The sequence below is a fragment of the Psittacula echo genome (genome assembly GCF_963264785.1).
Source record: "Psittacula echo genome assembly, chromosome: 2".
Lineage (NCBI taxonomy): Eukaryota > Metazoa > Chordata > Aves > Psittaciformes > Psittacidae > Psittacula > Psittacula echo.
Window position 1 is genome coordinate 53397928 of NC_137737.1, and position 22885 is coordinate 53420812.

The 22885-nt window shown below is 39.4% G+C and overlaps 1 protein-coding gene across 21 annotated transcripts in view; it reads left to right on the plus strand.

Annotated features, from left to right (window-relative positions):
* Window positions 1-22885, plus strand: part of KMT2C (lysine methyltransferase 2C) — a 197699-nt gene that overhangs the window by 26795 nt on the left and 148019 nt on the right. Inside the window, exon 2 of one of the 21 annotated variants that reach the window (XM_080610013.1) lies at window positions 20632-20684. The exons of the other annotated variants lie outside the window; for them this stretch is intronic. Coding sequence (XP_080466139.1) covers window positions 20632-20684 — 53 coding nt within the window. The remainder of the gene's footprint in view (window positions 1-20631; window positions 20685-22885) is intronic. 21 annotated transcript variants of the gene reach the window in all.

The following is a 22885-nucleotide window of genomic DNA, read 5'->3' on the forward strand; positions in this document are numbered from 1 at the left end:
GCTATAAGAGAAGCAAGGATGGGGTGGAAGTGACTGCATCTTACATAAAACTGTTGGCAGTGGGTAAAATAGATGAACTTCTGGGCACACAAAGGGAATTATATGCTGTACTTTCGCAAAGCACTTTTCCAGCTGCCCCATAAGCATTTAATGTCAGCACAGAAAGCATCTTCTGCATCTGGAGTCCAAAATTAATTTGCAGAATCTTTTCAATAGTTGCAAGCTGTACTGAAAGAAGATGTATCTTGAAATAATCTCCCCTGGAATCTCTTCTCCAGTCCTTCCAACAGCCTCCTAAGCCAGCTAAACTCACCAGAAGCAGACTTTCTGCAGATCATCCTATACCCAGATTGTACCTGAGCAGCAGAAGTGACATTTGCAGACAGAGCTCCATGGCCACCTCGAAATATGTACTCCAAGATAGAATCTCCCAGATTGTAGGAATCTTGTCTTTGTCTTTTTAAAAGACAAAGACACTTTGTTTACCACATTTCTTCATGAACGTTCACCACATCCTCATGGGAAGTGGATGGATGCAATTAAGTGACTTTTAGGTATGAGGATGAACTCAGAGTCAGTGAACACCAACTCTTCCTCATAAAACTCAATCCATAACTCGCCGGTCCTGGCATTCAAAGAAGCATGCCAGATTTTGTCAAGAAGACAAGCCTGGATGTTTAACCGTCGTGTGTGGGATGGTTAAAGTCATGACCCTAACAAATTCACAAATTACAAAATACAGTTGTACTCTAATATCTTGCCTGCACCCCTGCCCTAAAGCTCCCATCTTTGCCTTCCACAGATAATAATTTACCTCTTTCTGTTTTCTTATGAGCTTTCCTTCAGCCCTCCTTAACAAGCAGCATCTGCCTGTCTTCTCAGACAGGTTCACACCTTTAACTTTGAAGATTGGGGAATCTGCATAGTATTCAAATAAGAGCTTTTGTGTCCAGGAGCTTGTTTGTTAATTACCTTACTTGAGCCAGGGTAGGGGGCAAAAAAAAATTTCCCCCAAATCTCTCTATAGTCTTTTTAACTGAGTATAAGAAGCAAAAATTTATAAATTCCCTATAAAAAAAGTAAGGTTAGAATGCTGGTATGTTAAGATTGAATATTATTTTGAATTGGAAGGTAGCAGGAAAATGTCACCTGCCTTTCTTCAGTGACATGACACATGATGCTTACGGTATTTCTGAGGCTGTGCAAGGGATTTGATGACTTAGGAGAACCCATTGAGCTGCCAGAAGAGCTGTTTTGCTTAAATACAAGAAAAGTAGGTGTGTTTTTTTGACTGTGAAAGCGTCTTGTTAAAAAGCATGACTGTATGACATGAAACTTGCTGTTCTTAAGGTTATTTTTTGACTGTGATAGCTAACGACCACATGACTGAGCGATAAAGCTTTTCAGTACAATATGGACAGAGATCCTAATAAGCCATCTACTGAATGGGAAGGTATATAGGATGCTCAGACATTTTCTTTGATCCCTTCCCCCCTCCTTGGTACAGAACTCATTCTCTGTAAGACTGCGTTAGAGTCTCTGGGCATCAGAAATCAGGAACAAGTCTTTTAGAGGGACGACTAAAGGCTACATAGTTGCATGTTCACTGTTCGAAGTTCAGGATGGTGAATGCAAGGCTGGAAATGAAGGTTAGTGGTGTTAAAGATCAATCTGTGTAACACTCATTTCGGCAATATGATTAGCTCTGTTTCCCTAGCTCTTGTTTCAAAGTCTGTTTGTAAGATAATATGGAGAAATTATCTGTTTCACAATTGCAGCTTTACTGGGTCAGATCAGGGATCTGGCCGTTCCATTGTCATGTTTCCTGCAGTGGTTAACAGCAGATGCCTAGGAACAAAAATAAGAAAAGAGTGATTTTGTAATGATACTTCCCCAAGCCACTGACTATGGAAGGTTGTGAAGGAATTGTGGGATTTCTGGAGTCCAGGATAGTATTTCTGTGTTAGATCTGTTGAGCATTACACATGTCCTTTGAATGTGTCCAGCCATTCCTCAATCACACAAACTTTCAGCATGCTGAGCATGGAGTACCACAGTTTAACTGCACTTTATGAGAAGAACAGCTGCCTTTTACTTGCGATTTTCGTGAGCCTTCTACCTACTATGTAGCATGTGTTGGAAGAGATAGTAGATGCTAATTCTGTGATTGCTTTTTCAGTGTGAATTGTGATTATAATTATCAAGATGCACGGAAATGCACATGTGGAAAAACCAGACTGCATACTTTACAAAGAGGTGCACAAATACCAAAGACCTAGTTGAGAACTACCAAGTTAAGTCAGTGAAATTTTATTTAAACTGAAAAAAATTGTGTGTTTGTGTGTGATGGGACTGCTTTTTGAAGGCATTAAGAGACAAGTGGACTCCAAAGCAGGATGTCTGTCTGGGCTGTTAGCAAGTTTTCTTGTAATTTTTAAGGCAGTGCATTTTCTCACTTTTTGCAGCCTTAAGGAATCATGTGATCTTGTTTTCTGATGTTAAATATCTATAGTTCGTAGCTTAGCTTTGGATTAATTGTATTAGTTCAATAGTATTTGAATAATCTGGACGCTGAACCTGTTTTACTATACCATAAACAGACTAAATTATTCTGCATACTATATTTGCCTGATAGACCTGGTTGTCTGTGAGTTAAGGTTTCACACTTGATTATGCTGATGTCTGGATCTACAGATCTGTAAAAACCCCAGTGTGTTACTACTGTCACCAACCAAAGCTGCTGCAGCTTTATTTATTTGTCCTTCCTCAAGGGTTCTGCAGGGGCCAGTTTGGGCGTTAGCCACCAAATGCCAAGGTGCCTGTATGGTAGCTGCTGCAGCGTTTCAGTATCTAATGGACCAGGTCACGTGCAAACTCTCATTAAAATATGATTAAAGTATCCTCTTTTGTTTGTTAGATGGAGCCAAGCCCATGCTTTGTGCTGGACCCTTCATTATGTTTGCACTGTGTTTTGAGATGTGTCTCTTGTTTGTGAGGCTGATTGTTCCCACCCCAAGCCCTGGCTGTATTCAAAGCTCCACTGAAGATGCCTAGCATTCGGCTGGCTTTCCGTTGTTTCATCTCTCCTCCTCTTACATCAGCTGATGATTAAATGCGAGGAGATGAGAATGGTGTTTGCTTTCACTTAAAACAGCCTTCTAAGATAAATATGAAATCTGAAGCTACTGTTGCTGACTGGGGGTGTCCTTGTTTTCCTGTACCTCTGTTACTTAACTACCAAAGGCTGTTGTCTTTTTTTATTCCATTTTTAAAATTTAATTAATAAGCTGGTTTTACAGTTAGAGAACCAGCATAAATTACATTGCTAATTTGCCACAACCACCTGTGCTAGTACATAAATAATGAGAGAATAACAAAAACTTACAACTAAAAAAAAAATCAAGAAGATTTAGTTATGCTTTCTAAGACAAGCCGCTTTATCTTGCCTGGAAGTGGAAATACTGGGCTGCTGTTTAGGTTTATTTTTTGTGAAACATGGAAATTGGTATGCTTCGCGCTCAAAACCTCAGCATGAATCCACAAATTTAATTTGTCTTTGATTTGGTATAGTCTTGACAGTACCTATGGAAAGCATAAACTTAATGGGAACATGGTGTAGTTGATCAGCATAACCAGCTGGAGAAGGACAGCTGACTTCTTGTGGTTGTTGGAACGTGGAGCAAATGAAGAGTATTATTTCTAAGTCAACATGTTGCAGAAGAAGAGGGGTAGAAAATGCTATGCAAGTTCTTAGATCTGGCTTTTCTTTTGACACTGTGTGAAATCAGATGATTTGGCACTTGCAACTACTGTGGGTAAGAGGCGTTCATAAGAAATAAAATAAAATGTATATGTGGCAGTGGTGGGGGAGGCGTCTGTTCTGAAAACATCTGAGATGCTGGAAAGTGTGTCCCCAGTGGGAAAGAGAAATTGCATAGCTGGCACGGAGGCTCGCTTCTTATGCATATGTGGCCATATTTAGAAAAGGATCAACACTAGAAACTGAATTATTAGAGAAGTGAGTGGCTGGAGGAATTGAACATAAAGGAAATTATTTGTATCTTGCTCGTTCGTTTGCATTTAGCCAGACGATACTGTGGGAGGGTTTCTAACTCCAGACTAGCTGCATCTTGAGATGAGTTTCAGAAGGTAAAGATTTGATTTAAAGCTCCACAGCTGCTGTTACCTGTGTTTGTGTGTGGCTGCCTTCTCCCTTCAGGTAAGAGAAGAACAGGCATGAATGAAAATGATCTTCCCGACTTCTGAGCCTGGTTTGGAAAGACCCAATTCAACACTCGATGGAGCAAGGTGCAGGATGCTGTATGTAGTGCTGAGCGAAGCTTTTGATTTCTAGTACGTGTTGCAAATGTTCATGTGTGTAAGTAAAGCAAACAAAAAACCAATTAGAAAAAAACAACCAAAAAACACACAAACCCCCAACAAAACCCAAAAGCAACACCACATATATAAAGAAAGCTGTCTTGCTGGCAAATACTTGTTAGTATAGTAATATAGTTCGTGACAATTATTTGCACCTATGTGGCAGTTTTTAGTTTATTGTGGTTTTGTTGCCATACAACAGATTATCTAAATAAATAAATTAATGTGTGAGAATTAAAATACTGCTTCTAAGGAGACAGCCAGAAGGAATGCTTTCAAAGTTTTTAGGAGCAATTAATCCCTCTTCTCCCCCCCCCCCCCCCCTTTTGTTTTTAAGAAGTGATTCTTTTTGTTACACTCATCAAGACTCATTTTGAAAGACTTATTTTTCTTGTTTTGGCAAGCTAGTTGATCAGCGCAACTGGCAAGGAACTAACATGGAGCAACAAAGAATTTCTTTCTGGATAAAAACTGTATTTGAGGCCATCTTGGAGCACTTTGTGAACTAGAGTAGAAACTCTTGTGTGAGAGAGGCCATTCAAGTTAAGTTGCACGTTTTCCTCCCCAAAATTAGCATACCAGAGTACTTTATTGCAGAGTGTTTAGAATACTTTGTACAAGAAATAACAGTAAGTTGAAGATTGCTAGCTGAGGATCTGTAATGATGCCAACTGACTCTTTTTTAATGAAAGCTTTGTATACATAACAGGATGAGTCATCACTGGAGAGTTCTGAAAGTGTTTGGCATCCTGAAGAATCTTTTTGTATGTCTCTGCCGCACAAAAAAAGTATTTTTGTCGTGAAACTCTGCCTTAAGAAGTATTGCAATAACTGGAAGCTTTAGAGAAGGGTTTTCTAATGCTGCTTAAGTCTTTACTTTCTATCATTGTTTTAGAAGTATTTTGGTATTCTTAGATCTTCCTGAACAATAGTATGAAAATTCCTTGACCACTTTGTTGGCTGTTAATTTCTTTTTAAGATGTACTTGTAGATGTGTCTTTTTAAGACATACTTCTTTTATAGATTTGTTTTTAAAAGTGTGTAACAGGAGCTTGACTGTTTTCCTTAGTTTCAATGCAAGAATTAAAAATCTCCTTGTAGGAGAATCCTGTAACTCATTTTGGTTTATTCAAACAGGGTCACTCTTGTAAACCCACAGCAGCTGCTTATCTAAGTTGTACTTATTTCAAGTACGTTTTCTTTTGATACAGTTGTGCAGAAGAACTGGTTGGCCTTGGTGATTTTTGTTGTGTCTCTTAAGAATCATAGAATCATAGAATAGTTAGGGTTGGAAAGGACCTTAAGATCATCAAGTTCCAACCCCCCTGCCATGGGCAGGGACACCCCACACTAAACCATGTCACCCAAGGCTCTGTCCAACCTGGCCTTGAACACCGCCAAGGATAGAGCATTCACAGCCTCCCAGGGCAACCCATTCCAGTGCCTCACCACCCTTACAGTAAAGAACTTCTTCCTCATATCCAATCTAAACTTCCCCTGTTTAAGTTTGAACCCGTTACCTCTTGTCCTGTCACTACAGTCCCTAATGAACAGTCCATCCTCAGCATCCCTATAGCCCCCTTCAGATACTGGAAGGCTGCTAGGAGGTCTCCACGCAGCCTTCTCTTCTCCAGGCTGAACAGCCCCAACTTTCTCAGCCTGTCTTCATACCGGAGGTGCTCCAGTCCCCTGATCATCCTCATGGCCTTCCTCTGGACTTGTTCCAACAGTTCCATGTCCTTTTTATGTTCAGGACACCAGAACTGCACACAATACTCCAAGTGAGGTCTCACGAGAGCAGAGTAGAGGGGCAGGATCACCTCCTTCGACCTGCTGGTCACGCTCCTTTTGATGCAGCCCAGGATACGGTTGGCTTTCTGGGCTGCGAGCGCACACTGAAGCTGGCTCATATTCATTTTTGTATCAACCAACACCCTCAAGTCCTTCTCTGCAGGTCTGCTCTGAATCTCTTCTCTGCCCAACCTGTAGTTGTGAATGGGATTGCTCCGACCCAGGTGTAGGACCTTGCACTTGGCATGGTTAAACTTCATCAGGTTGGCATCAGCCCACCTCACAAGCATGTCGAGGTCCCTCTGGATGGCATCCCTTCCCTCCGGCGTATCAACCGAACCACACAGCTTGGTGTCATCGGCAAACTTGCTGAGGGCACACTCAATCCCACTGTCCATGTCACCGACAAAGATGTTAAAGAAGCTGATATCTTACAAAGTTTAAGTTTTTTCCTGTGTATTAGGAACATCAGTAGTTGCTGATGTCCTCACTCAGAGCAACTCCTTGATAAAAAGAAACAGAAACCTTTGCTAGTGTTCAAGGTGATCATAAGTAATGCATCAGACCAGCATTGTATTTTGCCTGTGATTTTTCCTAATGGTGTGAAACCCATTTTGTATAATGTTCAAGTGTGTGCAAGGCAGCAGAGATTGAATTTTACAGCTGTAAAAGAGGGTAGCAAGTTTAATTGTATTTGAGAGTTTTAGGAATGTATGAAATTTTCCAGTGTTGTTTTCCCCCAGTTCATTTTTCAGCCATATGTCTTCTGAGACTTGCTGTAATTAATTAAAAAAATCAAAACCATTGATGGGTTCTTTCATGCCTTGTAGTATTGTTAATATATGTTATTAGGTATTAAATTTGATAGCTTTAGGTCTTGTAAATTCCTTTGGGTGAACCTGAATATGAAATATATGGCCAAGGAAACCTGGAAGAAAATAATTCTTCAGAAGAATTCATGAAGAAGCTCTTATGGGCAGGAGCTCTACTTCAGAATATTGTACTTCTTCCAACAAAACACCTTTTCCAGCTGTTCAGATGAAGAAAGCTTCCCTTAGGGATACTGAACCAACCACATTACCTTTACTGTAGGATGCGGATGCAGAGAAGAAAATCAGTATTTGTTCCTCTATCAGATAATGTTACATGCTTGTTTTGGAGCTTGCATGCCAGAACATTGGCACCTGAAATTTCTGTGTGTCTTAGATTTTCTCTCAAGCCTTGAGAATTAAAGTATCCTAGAATACCTATTTTTCCAGTATGCTGAATGCTACAGATCCTGGATGCTGCTGTAGCTTTCTTAACTTTGTGGTAAAAAGGCATTTCTAGTGGAATTAAAATATTAAAACAGGAAAAAGGTACATGGAGGAGGAGAGGTGGTGGAGGTTATTGAAGGTTTCCCACCTCTTCAGGTTCCCTGGTAATCTACCTACCCATGTTTTGCTGATAATGGAAACTTTCTAGTTAGTTTTATATTTACAGGGCATTTAAGGCCACGAATCCAGAGATCTGTTCTGCTGGCAGCAGTGACTTAGGCAGTCACCTTTTATTGCAGCTGCTCAGCACTGTTCCTCTGCCAGTGCAACTACTAGCATGCCTGCGTGGAGAACCTGGCTGCGAACTCACTTGCAACACTATAACCTCGATTTGTAAAGGGTACGTGCAGCTTACGTGTTACTTCAGGTGAATATTTGACCCTTGTCCAAGTCCTGTTAGTTTTGCTTTGACCTGTGCTAGCTCTTTGTATAAAGCTGTTTTTTCTATCTGTAGATTTTTGGAGTAAAACTGTAGTGTTAAGAGAAGAGTTGCTTTTAAAATGGTCTCATCAATGGCAATTAGTTTAAAAATACAGGGATTTAATTTTTTTCTTTTTTGTAAGATTTACTTAGTCTTTACCTTTTTAATCTTTAAGGTCAATGTTTCACTTTCTGTGGTATAGTTTTAAACTGGTACTTCTGCTTTTACCAGTTTTTTCTTCTAGTTAATAATTTGTGATAGAATTTTAGATCTTGTAAAATTTTAACCTTTGTAAGTAAGTTCAGAATTAAAATGGTTCAGAAGTGCAGGAAAAAAGGACAAGACTTGGTGTAGTATTAACATCTTTATCATGTCAGTAACATAGTCAGCAATCAAGCATCTCCTGTTGTGCCTACATCTGTTTTAGTTGCCAGTAAACTAAACCTTCCACAAGTCAAGGCGTGCCATGTTGAGGCTACACTCTCATCATGTTTAAATTTTGAAGTGAATACTGTTATTCAGAATGACCTCAGTATTTTTCAAAGGTTGAGATCCAGGAACCCAGTTTTGATTGTGAAAAAAAATAGATTGCATAAGATAACAGCTCTCTAAAAAATCCATTTTGAGATGCGTTAGTGCTGAGCTTTTAAAGATGAGAAAATGTGTTAATAATTCATATATTTTACTTGTGGTACTTGCAGCACAGTTTGCAAAATGATAGGTATAGGTGACCTGCAAATGTTTCGTGGAAATTTGCCTTGAAAAACCAGTACAAATTGAGCCATACTTTCTGTGTGTTTGAAATTGCTTGCATCGAAGGAACAAAACCTGTGTACAAGGTTGGAGCTGGACAGAAATAGTTAACAACAGACTGTAGGGATTAGCGTTGGGTCCAGCCTTGCTGCTGTGAATGAGCTGGAAGAAGGTGGAAACAGCAAGCTAATGGTATTGACAAACAGTATGGAAGTAAATGGATTTGTCAACACAAGGAGAGAGAATATGGAGAACAGCACAAGTTAGGCATATACAAAATACAGAAAACCGAGAAGGAGGTTTCTCCTAACCTCCTCCAACAGCTACCACTACAGTTATTGAGTCAGTCAGGGCTGATGGGTTTCCAGGCACTGCACTGATGAAAGTGAGAGTCTCGCAATAAAATAACGCACAAAAGGGACAGCATATAAATTAATGTGTGGGGTTTTGGTTTTTTCTTTCTTTCTCTTTCTTTCTTTCTTTCTTTCTTTCTTTCTTTCTTTCTTTCTTTCTTTCTTTCTTACACATAATATTTTAATTACCTCAGATATGTTATGAAGATGAATGCGTTACCATTTATTATACAGCTATACTGTCTAGTGAGCAACAGTCATGTCCATGGGATAGTGCTGCTTTGAGACAACAGTTAACACTCACACTTAAGTTGAAATAAAATCTATCATGGGGGAAAAAAAGGTATTGTTGATGAAATGTGGTATTTGAGAACCTCTCCTATGAGAGAGGCTGAGAGAGCTGGGCTTGTTCAGCCTGGAGAAAAGAAGGCTCCAGGGATACCTTAGAGCAGCTTCCAGTGCATAAAGGGGCTGACAAGAAAGCTGGAGAGGAACTTTTTACAAGGGCATGTAGTGATAGGACAAAAGGGAATGGCTTTAAACTGATAAGAGGGGAGATTTGGATGAAATATAAGGAAGATGCTCTTGACTATGAGAGTGGTGAGGCACTGGCACAGGTTGCCCAGAGAAGCTGTGGCTGCCCCATCCCTGGCAGTGTTCAAGGCTAGGTTGGACGGGGCTTTGAGCAACCTGGTCTAGTGGAAGGTGTTCCTGCCCGTGGCAGGGGGGTTTGGAACTAGATGATCTTTAAAGTACCTTTCAAACTAAACCATTCTGGGAGTCTGTGATATTTAAAACCTAGTATTTTTTATATTAAAAAAATACTAAACCCATTGTATCTTGTAGATGGTGGTGTAACAGCAGCTGTGCCTTTTAGGCAGAGATTTTGTTTCTGTGTTCTAGGAACTCTGAAAACAAAGTTATACTCAGAGAAGACAGGGCATTTTTATAAAATACCATTTTCTAGAAATAATCTCTGTAGTCCACAATGGATGAAAACATGTCATAGTTGTTATTATTCTAAATAAATAAATAAAATCACCCACTCTTGAGCTGTCCCAAATGTACCCTCAGCTCCTCTGCAGACACAGACATTGAGACTAGACTACCAGCATTTACCAGCTGTGTATAAGAGCTACACTGCACGTAAAGGGATTTCACATTTTATTATGTGGGAGGGATGATGTCAGTTTGGTTGATTATGCCCCTTTCAAGCTGCTGTGATAATTACCTGCTTGTTACCAGAAGTGTCGAACCCATTTTCAGTTCTTGTTTGCTTTTGCTGTCATGCCCTAATTGCTACATAATTTTGTCCCTGCCAATTACTACCTTGGAGTTGAATTTTACAGTGAAAAAGTTGTAAGAAGCAATAAAGTAATTGTTTTTTAGGTCTTGTAATTTCAATAGAATATTTTATTATGCTACAAAGTATATTGAAACACATGCTGCTTGCTTCTATGAGGCAGTGAAATCCCATGGTTCCCACTGAAATCAGGAGGAAGTGGAAGGCGTGACTTTTTGGGGGAGCAAGCCCCTTGCGGTTGAGCTGGCTGTAGTACGTGTCTTGATGGTTAAATATGCAAAACTGAAGAGGTGAGGAGAGTAGATGGCTTCTAACTTTGTATTTTGGAAATAAAGATATTTGCTACATTCTTAGAGGCAGGAACTCATAGTTTTGGTGGTTCTTCTTTTTTTTTTTTTACTCCTTCCTTTCCTTCTTTTTCATCCTATCTTTTATCCACGATGTGAGTTTTAAAAGTTGCCTTTGATGTAGATACCAGGTCATCTGGTATGATCCTTCAGCCATAGTTTTCTGTAAAGATGTAAAGTAAATTTTTTTTTTTTTTTTTTTTTAAAGGAGCTGAGCCTAACAGTGTCTTATATTCTGATTAAAGCATTTGAATTATTCAGTGGAATAAAGCCTGCAGTAATTGGGTTAAGGGCTGGCTGACCAAGCACTTTGTTGTCTTTGCGGGCTGTCATCACCTTGCTTTAGGTTTTTTGGGTGGTCTTCCAGCAGTAAAGCCTGGTACTAGTCAATAATAATTACTGCTGTTGAAATCTGTATATGGAAGGACATGGATGAGCATAGGAAAGGGGCTAAAGTGGGATTTGGATTAAGCACAGTTGAACAAAATGCTCTTTAGAATTAGTCGAGAGATGGTGTCACCATGGCAAGGTGTTGGGATGGTGCTACAGGCTGGAAAGGAGTATTTCTGGAAAGAGATTTAGAGTGTGGGATGTTTGTGGCTCTGTCCTTAAGCTGTTTATCACAGAGTTACAGAAATGTTGGCAGAAAGTAATGAAGTGGACCAAAGGTTGCAGAAAGCGTGAAGAAAATTTCTTAGGTGAGAAAGGCAAAGTCCACCAGGTTACGGGAGGTTGGGGATCCAAACCGTAAAACTAAGTAGTAGCTTGATTACAGTGGATAATATCTCCAGTGAACAATACCCTGGGTTCTGAAAGGTTCCCTAATGTAACAGGAAAAGGCACAACAAGAGCCAGCGGTTGAAAACGGAAACCAGAGGAGTTCATGTAGGAAAAGAGCATGAATTCATAAGGAGGAACAAATGACAAAGGGTATGGCAAAACGAGTGCCTTTCTGAAAGGTGGGCTTCAATGAATTACAGTTATTGAGTGATATTTATGGATATTAGAGTCATGTGGATAATGATTCTGGCATTGTACCCAGTAAGTATGGGAGCAGTTGGATTTCTGTTTTGATAGCCCTCTCTTTAGCAGCTTTTTCATGGTGGCGTAATGAACGCTAGAGATCTTTTGTGGTCAAAGAGTCTTTTCAAATGTGATCTTTAATACATTGATTGCAAAATACAAACGGTTTCTAAGATGCTGAGGACATAGTATACCTCAATTCTAATTCTTCTGTCATCATGAAAACTTTCAGGTACTTTAGGGGAGAAATCTCAGCATGCAAAAATACAGGAAAAAAGAATTGTGCAGAAGTAGTAATGTAACAAACCCTAATGATTTTATTGCTGAAATTTGTGTGTGGCCAAACTGAACTAGCCCCTGCTGTCCTGTCATGATACCAAGACAGTACTCGGGTAAATCTGAGGAGCCTTAGTGCTGCTGTAAGTTGCAGGTATAGCTGTTCTAGAGCTTCTCTGCCAGCTTTTGATACCTGGTAGTATTTCTGGAAGGTTTGATTAAGATAATTTTTGAGGTCTGGTGAGTAGAACGGAGTTTTTATTCTGTGAATGTTAATTAGAAGCATATGTGTTATATGTAAAAAGCAAGCTGAAATAAAAGTATAAATATCTAAGAAGCTGTCATTCCAGAAGGTCTATGCTCAGAAAAGATAAGGTAAATATACAAATAGTCCCATTATAAATCAGCTTCAGTATCATTGCTGATTATCTTTGTTACTTGTTTTTCTGGTGGCTTGTGAAAAAAAGTTACAAAGCAAGGGGTTCAGATTCTGATTTCCAAATCCTTTTAGACAGCAATGCTTAAACTGTCACCAAAAAAGAAGCCTCACTCACTTTATTCTCTCTCTTCTTCCTCTAGCAGCTTCCTGTTGCTGCTCTTCTTCCCTGCTGCTTCCAGCACAAATATTAGTGAGCCTCCAGTGAATTATATAGACTGATCTGGATGAAAATTAGCTATGTTTTGCTGGGTATCAATTCAGTCTGTGTTAATTCTTAAACTTAACGTAATTTCTACATCTTCATGTTAGTGTGTTTGAATCTTGGTCATTTTAGCATAATTCTCCACACTGAACGTAAATTTTGAGAATTAATTTCCTGTTACCATATAAACAAATTTCGTTGCCTGTTTAAACTGAGGGTATCTGTGGAACTGGAGAAAAGTTGCAGAACTTGAAGACCTTTTGCAACTTGCAGTGCAGTAAATGGAGTAAGCTTACTGCTTGGGTGTCCTTGGATGATGGCCTCAAAGGAACTTGACCTGCAGGTATCAGTTGGTCATCTTGGATGACTTCCATTGTAGTAGCTGCTGTAACAAGGTTCACTGGATACATGCCCCTATCGTGTGACACAGATACAATTTTGTTTATAACTCTGACCTGTATCATGTGATGTATGCTGAGCAGTAGATCATTCTTTTGGTAGCAGTTCTCTCACAGCCTGATCTCATCTGATGCTGGGGGGTATGAAGGTGATGATCAGGTAGTAGCAATCCTCTAGCATCAAGTGTTGGAAAACCCATCTATTTATTACTTTTTCTTTTTTCCCATGTTTTTCTTTAAAGGCATATTAAAGATACGATGGAGTAATAATTAAACAATACCCAACATGAATTCATATGTTTAATGGATGGAAGACTGCCATGGAGAAAAAAAAAGTGCAAAAAGCAGCTTGGTATGGTTTGTGTCATCTTGAATAAAAGAGGTGAAACACTGAAAACGTTGATGTACAGCAGTAGTCACTGTCCCAAATAAAGATGGTAATTCCACAGTTCTTTGAACAGAAGTATAGGTGTTCCCTATTTGAATTATTTGGGGCCACTTGTAACATATCTGTGATTGTCAGAAGGCAAATTTGTGTCTCCAGGTTAGAAGAATCTTCTTCAGGGATGGGAAAAAAGTGTTGTACTGTTTTGTTCGCAGAATGCAGCGTTTCTGCCTTATCCATGCCCCTAGAGATTGATATGTCTGTTTATACAGAAGCTTTTAAACATGCTTGAAGATTTGTATTAGTTGTGACTGCTCTTTGGAGCGTTGCTTATTATGCTATTTGTATTGTTGTTTGTATTTCACAATAGGATTTCCAGAATTTTATTTACTCTGGTATAAAAATAGTTTCCGTGATCTGGCTTTTACGATTTACTTCTAGTTGGGAAACAATTTCGTTAAAAGAAAAGCAATTCATGTGAATTACAAATTTACAATGACACCCATCGGATTACATTGCCCATTTTCTTTTTAGGTCTATTTTTATTCTTCTGAGGTTTTCCAAGCCTTCTGAGTAAGTTCTAATGGATTTTTAATTAGCGAGCAGATCTTGTGTTTTTTCCCTTTGGCTTTCCTAGGTTTAGCAGTTTTATTGAAAGAAAAATATTTCATAATACTTGTTGACATTATCTGAAATAAAAATGCATTGCTTTATAAGGAGCACTAAGGGTGCTAACAGATGGAAAAGCTATGTGGTGATATGACATTCATTTCTGTTGTGTGTTTTTCCTGTCTAAATCCATTTTGGGTGGGTAATGTCAAACTAGTTAACATGCAAGGACTGCTTTTCTTACATGCCATCAATTAATTTGGGTATTATTAAGAAAGTTCTACCTAATGGTTTCTAAGTCAGCATTTGCATAAAAGCAGGTTATTTATATCACTTTGGGTACTGCCATTCCTTTCATGTACTGATCCTTCCAGTTCAAGCTTTAATGCTTGTTGGGGGAAGCAGTAGGGAAATACACTGATGTTGTTTCCTGTAGGTTGTCCATCACCTTTTGTAAACAGAAGTTCGAGTGAAATTGGAGAGTGGATGCCTTTCTCAGGGAATCCTGTAGCATGCACTGAGGGGCAGACAGGTGGGGGCTTTTGTGATATTGTTGGGTCAGAAATCTGTCCAAAGCATAAGAATGGAGTTATTTTCCATGTAATCTCCAGGAAGACTTGCGTTTGCTACTAGGTCTAAAGACAGGAGTAAGATTGATTTGAGGCGAAAGATACTGAGCTTTATTTGATGAGAAAGCATGGGGTGTTCTGAGTTGACTGATGCATTTTGATAGATGTTAAGATCTGTAAGCCTCTCAAAATGATGCCATGTGAGTGGAGTTTAGTTTGTCTTTACTATTGTATCAATTTATTTAAGAGTTGAGTATTTTCATCCTCTTTTGAGCATCTGAACTGAATTAACAATAAGTCAAAGCAATGGTTGGAACTCTTCATGAGCATTGTATGGTGATGCTACTTGCTGGGGATAAAACTAATTTTTTGCATAAAACCCCAAACTTCAGTTGTTTGTTTACCTGCACTGTGTGTGGCTGGGTATTGAGACAGGCGGCAGAGTCTGCACCTGCAATTAATCTATCCAGTGAGAATATTAGGCATGAGCAGACATGCATTTTTGAAAGACTGTTCACAATTTTACTGTGGTAAGACTCCAGCAGACTGCAAAGTTTCAAAAGGAAATCTTTGAAAATGACTCTTAATTAATGGTGCTAAAATTACAAAAATCTGTTCACAGAGACCAAAACTTCCACCAAGTTCCAAGTACTTGGCAGCTGTTTCTCATGCATGATGACTCAGATCTGCTGTATTTTATGTTCAGGATCTTGAAATCACCAGACATGAGGATTATAGTCCTTACCATCGTATTGCCACCTTTACTCAGAAGAGTAAAGCAGGCAAACCCTGCAATGTATGAAGGAGCAAGTAGCTGGGTAATGTTTAATTCTTAAAAACAGACATAAGCTTGATGCTTTTGTGGGTAAAAAATTCTGGGCATCATGGGTGTCGCAAGATTGGAGGAGTTGAAACTTGTCATAGTCGTCGTCATGGAGAAACAAATCTTGTGTTCGGATGCAAGTGGATGCTTATGCTCCCCATCAAGAGAAAGCATTTGATGCAGTATTTTGATGCAGCTTTGTTAGTTCAAAGGAAAGAGAAGTGGACAAGTACAGTGTGTGATGGTGCAGGTGCACATGTGAAACTTGTGGAGGTTAGGAGATCAGTGGTTTTGACAATGACAGTGGTCTCTCAACTGTTAATGTTGCCATTTCGTTCTTGCCTGTACAAATAGAACATGTGAAAACATTCAGTGGTCATGATAAGCATTATTTAGCAAATTCATTGAAGAGCCTCACATTAACTGTTGTCAGGAGGAATCTTAAGTATATAGCCATTTCCAAGTCTGGGGTCAGGTAGATACCCAGAACTATCTGGGGTTGGAAAAACGCAGATGGCTCTACTTGTAGTTGCTGGTGCTCCAAAGGGTTTGTCTAATTTGGTTCCAGAAAAGGTTTTAAAAAATACTGCACGTGCTGATATTCTAGTGTGTTATTTTGCATCATTTTGGTAGTGAGTATAGCTCAGTGCATTGTTAACAAATGCATGAAGGATGTCATTTGTGCAAAACTGCAAGTACATAATATGTCGGAAAGTCATAATTGCATCAGCAGGTTTTTTTGTAATTACTTCCGAAATTTGTGTGATGGTTGAGGTCTGCATGTAGTGGGTTTTTGTTATAAAGCTGAAATTATAAACTGCAAGTCAGTGAGACTGCCTCTCAGTGGGAAGGTAGCTCTTGAGAAATATGAACCCGTAGCAATTTTTGATGCAGTATATTGTTCGGTTAACTTGACAGATATTTGACTAAAAGTATAATTTTTACTTACGGAATTTATAGATGTCTAAACTGTCAGTTTGAAAAGTAATAAAGCTGAATGATCTGAAACCCTTTTATATGATTTCTCACTCTGTTATTTGAACTGTCACCGCATCTGAACTGTCCGTATGTGTACATGAGGCAACCTGGCTTCATGCATTTAACATCAAACTCAGATTTCACTTGTAATGGTATCACAAAAAGGTGTGATACCATTGCAGTACATTGCAGTGTAACAGCCCTTGCTTTTAATATTTCAGTCTATAGTTGTAGCAGAGCTGTGACTTCATGGGTATTTTATGGGCTCATGTGAAAAGTTTATTATTTGATGTGCCTGCAACGGTTAATGAATCCTCCTGGTTCGATGCTTGGCTCCACTAAGGATGTTCCCAGATGGGTAGCAACTTGTGAAGAAGATTTCATGGTCTTGTTGGTAAAGGTTTGTTTCAGCTATGATAGTCTTCATCTGCTTTATCTTTTAGAAGAGCAGTTCCAGACTCAAACTGAATAACTATAACTTCAGGGAAGAGCAGGGAAAATGCTGAAGATGGTTGCCCTGGCCAGACCAGCCTCATCACCAAACAGGGTGTAGCTTCAGGCTCCTGGATCTGGTGGTCTTGTGCAAAATGGAGTTGAGATTGAGATTTTCCAACAGCAAGATGCCATTCCTGTTTACAGTAATTATGCCTCTTTGATTTGGGTAGACAGTTCTGAGGAGTGCCTGCCGGCAGGACATCCTATTCGCCTTTTCTCAGTCTCCTATGGAAAGTCATTTTGTGTCAGTATTGGCCTACGAACCCACATGGTACAGGTAACTGTGCCAGGGAAGTTGAAGTTGAAAATACCAACCAAAATGAACCAAACTTCACATTCATTTAAAAGGACTGATTTAGTCTTTGTGTTGTTGTTAGAACTGTGCAAGGCAAATTCGTTTTGACATGTCAATACTTTACTCAGAACCTGCCTAGGACAACCTTTTTTTCTTCAAGAGCTCTGCATTCATCAGCTTCCCTTGTATTAGCTTACATTTTGTCAACTTTTTGTGAGTGTACTCCAGAATGAAAGCGAAGATGCACCTACAACATTCAGTACAAATAATCTTTCAAAGACTCCTATTTGCATTTCTTTGGGTAGCGTAGGAAATCTCTGACAAATCTCTCTTTCACAGGGGAGTAGTGGAAAAGTTTAGATAAGAATCATGGAGCTCAGACATCCCTATCTCAAAGACTATAATAGTTTTTTATTCCAGTGCTCTCAGTGGTAACTGTATAAAATATATATGTGAAAAAAGGTTCAGCTCTGAACGTGTTACAGCCTGGGTGAATGAATAATGTTGAGTGAATGAATAATGTCTTGTAGATCATTACTGGCTAAGGGAGATGTAAGATGGGAAGTTGCAACGTTTTGTTTTTAAATGTGAGTTGGGTTACTTCTCTTTGATGTAGTAATTTATAAAAAGGCTATTATGCTTTATAAATTAGAAGCATTAAGATACACACTTTTCTTTGATTGCACCAGGAGATTAGCAGGCAATATTGAGTATATTTTTGGGATCTTTTAATAATGACACTGAAGGTTGAGCAAGTTCTGTAATGAGATTATAATTGAAGTCTATTTCTGTAGATGTTAAACAAAAGCAGTTTCCTACGGTCTTTCATTTCTCTCTTACTACTAAAAGGTCAGCCTTTTTTCACCTTTGCATCACTTGTTTCTGTTGCACATCTTTTCCATACATCAGTCCTTCTGCCTTTAATATACACATATATAGTAGAAGAAGAAATAGGAAGAAAGTGCATACTGAGTTCTTCTTTTTCGATAATTTTAAGAAATGTTGTGAAGGGAAGTGCAGGAAATACTTTCACCTGTTATTGGTTGCTCTGTCAAAAAGTCCTTTTTAAAGTCTTTTAAGTCAGAATCAGTTTGAAGCTGGAGTCAGTATGATAGCAATTTTCCTATTTTAGGCTTGTTAATGTTTAGAGCTATTGCAATTAATTCTAGCTAGGCTGGCATCTGCCTTGCTTCCAGGGCCGTTTTTGTTCATTTTATTCAGATTTGGATGTAGAATTTTCTCAGCTCTTAGCAGTAATAAAGACTGTATTGACAAGTAGTGTTCAGAGAGGGGGAAAAAACACCAACCTTTCCTTGTAGGTATTTCAGTGAATTGATTCTTTCTTGCTTGCTGTGCTTCCATTCACATGGGGCTACTAGCTGAACCGTAGGTATTCTAACTTGTATTTAAGCACAGTTAAACTTTTATAGCTGTACTTATGGCTCAGAAATGGTGGGAGCACGTGCTTTTGCACGCGTGTTAAAAAGATTCTTGAAAAGGCAGTAACAGCTTTCGCTCATGTAACTGTTGTGTGAACATTAATTCGTTACTAGCCATGGTGACGACAGCACTAATTGAACCTTTTTATAAATCATTTCTGTACCATCTTCCAGGGTGCGGCAGTGGACAGATGTTCATTTAACAAGACATCTGTGCTGGTTTAGGATGCTACTGTATCCCAGATGTTACACTGCTTTTAAGGTTATTGGCCCTGTTTTATGTATTTAGTACGATCATTTTGCTCAGTAGTTTGCAAAGCGTAGGAAGGAAGTTAGTTTCTCTCCTGGATGATCTAGAGGTTTCAGCATTTGAGAAAGAGGGGGAGCTCTGGGGAGGTTCACATATACGTGTTCTCATAATCCCGAAACAGAAAGTACTGGATTGGTAAAGTCGTTTCAATGAATGTTCTGAACAAATTGTCACCTGATTTTGCAGGTAGCAACTTAGGGAGAACTTGCAGGAACTGGTGTCTGGCAGTAACTTCTGAGTAGTCGTAAAGTAGCAGCCTGGCAGTGACAGGCAGCTGAGGATAGCTGCTTTGTCAGTTATTTCATGTTGTTCCAGGAGATGTTGGCTCATGGCCTTAGTCTTGATCACTTTGTGGAAAGAGTGAGTAAGATCTGAGATCTACTTTTGACCTCCATTTTATTTGTCAGGTGATGGTGGTATTGCTATCACCCGAAAACAAAAAACCCAAACACGCAAAAAATCTCAGGCACATTAAAAAGAATGAAAGAAAGCAAGAAGTAGTATTTGATTCCTGGCAGGTGAATAAGTCACGTCTTCATTTTCTCCTGGCATTGAGCATCTGTACCACTCTCCATGTAATTCAGTGGAAGCCACTCAGGTGATCTTCTTTCTTCCCAGAGAAGAATTATGAGATTTTTGTTTACCATGGTGTATTTAAAGATGGAGATTAATGAAAGGCATTAGCTAAGGAAACTAACTGATAGCAAATTTAGAAGTAGGTCACACAGGATTTTGACTAATGACTCAATTTTATGGAAATATGAATAAAGTTATTGTAGACAGTAATTATATTCAACAGGAGTCCTATATATGTAAAAAAGTGTAGTTTTGTCTGTTGACTTTTTGTCATGAAATGCTGAATGTGCTTTAAACACTTCAATAAGTTATATTTCTCTGAGTGGATCCATTCCTTTAAACATAAAAATAGACGTGCTTTTGGTTTTGCCTTCTAAATTGAACTCTGTTGTAGAAAAAAGGCAAGCAAGAAGCCAATTGCAGAAACCCTGGCAGCAGTTCAGCCTGCGTACCGAGCCCGCTGCCTGTTGGACTGACTAATATTTATTGTTGTTTCTGGTAGAGTTGGTATTGGTCAGGCTCTGCCTATACATTTTGTTCCTCGTTTGTAAGCTGTAGGAGATGCAGCTCATCTGTGCTTGGTACTTGCTGTTGTGAGCTGGTGGGGTCTCTGCAATGATGTGTAGAAGCATGATGTAGTTACTTCTCCTAGTAAGAAAGTTTGGGATTGAGCTTCGAGATCATTTTTTGTAGTGCCCTTTTACAAGGGCATGGAGTGCTGGGACAAGGGGGAATGGCTTTAAACTGACAGAGGGTTGATTTAAATTAGATATTAGTAAGAAATTATTTACTGCGAGGATGGTGAGGCACTGGCACAGGTTGCCCAGAGAAGCTGTGGCTGCCCCATCCCTGGCAGTGTTCAAGGCCAGGTTGGACAGGAATTTTGAGTGGAAGGTGTCCCTGCCCATGGCAGGGGTTTGGAACTAGATCAGCTTTAAGGTCCCTTCCAACCCAAATCAGTCTGGGATTCTATGACCTAGAACGGAATTAAGGTTAGAATGTTCAAGACAGCAGTTATGGTTCACTACTGTAGGGCTTTATGTGAGCGAGAGGCAATAGTCACAGGCTGTTGTTCCGTAATTGTTTTAAGGCAGCAGAAGCTGCCCCCTCCACTGTCTTGCTCCAGCAGCCTTTTCGCATTTTCTTTCAGGAGGAGGAACTTAAGAAGAAGAAGTCAAGTCCCAGGAGAAAAACGAAGCACAGGTTGCTCTTCCCACTTTTAAGAAGGAGTGGAATAAGTAAATAGAAAAATAAACAATTCACAATGTTTGTCAGTGTAAAAAAAAAAAAATCTATAGTGTTATGCAAACTAGCCAAAAGCTTTATGAAAAACCTATTAAATAAAATGTATAAACTTAATGCAAATAACATTAAGCAATCCATTCTTATTACAGATGTTGATTGCAATGATTAAGGATGCTATATGGCCACCTCAGATGGTGTTTTCTGGGAAAACATTAAATTATAGTTGTCACTACAGTGTATATTTTACTGTTCTGTGACTTGAATTATTTTTTTCTTGAAGCCAAACATAAATTTGTAGGCTATAAAATCTCTTCTGATGACTGTGAAAGGAATGTAACTAGCAAAAATAAGTTAATTATATAATCCAGTGTTTTTTCTGCCACTTCTTCATTTCTACTTAAAACCTGCATGGCGTTACGAAGGCTTTGTAGAGTATTTGGGGGAAGGGAGTGGCAAGGAAACACCAGACGTAGCTGTATCTTTTGCTGAAAGAAGCAATTATGTTGAATTAATTAAAACTTCTGATTTTCCTTAGTGTTAAATAGGTTGCTAAAATACAGTAGGGAGTCCAAGGAGTGAGCACTGCTGTTGTTTAAACAAAATATTTAAAAAGGCGTTGTGAGGTAGTTTGATGTTTAATACATGACATGTAGTCTTAATGAAAATCTAAACAAACATAAACAATCATCATCATCTGCTATCCAGTGACCTTCACCTACAGGGTTGTGTTGGAGAATACTGAGATGGGTACTTCTGAAGAAAATGGAATTACCATTTGTGTCTGTGATTATTTCAAAGTAATCCTGGTTTACTACAAAGTTGTAACTTTGCATTGCAGATGGATAGTTGGTAGAAGAATAATTGGGATAGGATTTAGAAATAATCCCTGTTCTTAGCTGGTTGTGTTCTGTAAAGCTTTTCAGCATCCCTACACCAAGGAAAGTGATTTCACTTACCTGCATTCCCACCCTTTCGTTTGCTGCTGGCTGATGTGCTGGTATCTTGTGAAGAACTATGAGAAATGTAATACTTAAATGCTCTTGTTTTCTTACCAGCTGCATTGGTTATCTGAGCGTTAGAAGAGTGTTACCTCTTTCTTGTTGTATCTCAACCCTGCTGGAAGAGCCTATTCTATCCAAGGAGTATGATGTTCCCTGCTCTTCATTATGGATGGGAAGAAATCTGTGTGATGATCTCTGATGCCGCTGCAAGAAACTTTGTGTCCTTCCACCTAGTCTAGTGGAAGGTGTCTCTGCCCGTGGCAGGGGGGTTGGAACTTAAGGTCCCTTCCAACTCAAACCATGCTGTGATTCAGTGATGCTCCAAACCTTCCAAAACCCCTCATTTGCAGAGGCAAAACCCAACACAATATGAAGGGATCTTTTCGTTACATAGCCCAAGATGTGTTGCTTCCCTGCTCTTGTAGCAGGAGAGCAACGCGTGTGCCATGTTACCCTCTTTGATCCACAAGAATGAAAGGCTTTGCACAACAGCGTTTATTTCATAGCCAGTTTAGCAGCTCTGGTTCTGTGGAAATAATTTGGATAGATTAAAGAATTATGACTGGCTGTACAAAAAAGAAAAAAAAAAAAAGGAAGTGCTGGTTTTGGAATGATTTAATCACTTCAAAAACCTCCAAACAAACCTTTTCCCCACACTCCAAATATAAACCCAGATTCTTTCAGAATCCTTCATGAAAGAGGAACCAGAGTGGTTTTGTTGCGGGGGGGGCGGGATGGGTAAGCAGGGTGCTGGTGTATTGGCTTGCGTGGCATCCTGATTCAAGGCATGGTGGTGGGGTGAATGGTTGCCTGGGAGCTCTGGGACACTGGAACTGCTGAGATGCCCCAAACCACTCAGAATGTGTGTACTTGGAATCAGGAGCTCCCAGGGTCTCCCAGGCTTTCCGTCAGCACACCAGGCAGGTTGCCAAGTAGCCTGAAAATTTGGGAGGCAAGGTGCCAAGCTCTTGGCTCCTTTTCAAATGGGCTGCTGAACAGCTGGGAATCTGGATGCTTGGGCTTCTCAACAGCCCACCACATTAGTTGCTGAAGAGCCAGGCAGGGAAATAAGGCTGGAGTTTGTGGCATAAACCTGTCTCCTTTCCATTAGACCTTGGTTGAAATTGGAACAAATCTGTTGGATAATTTAGTTTTGAT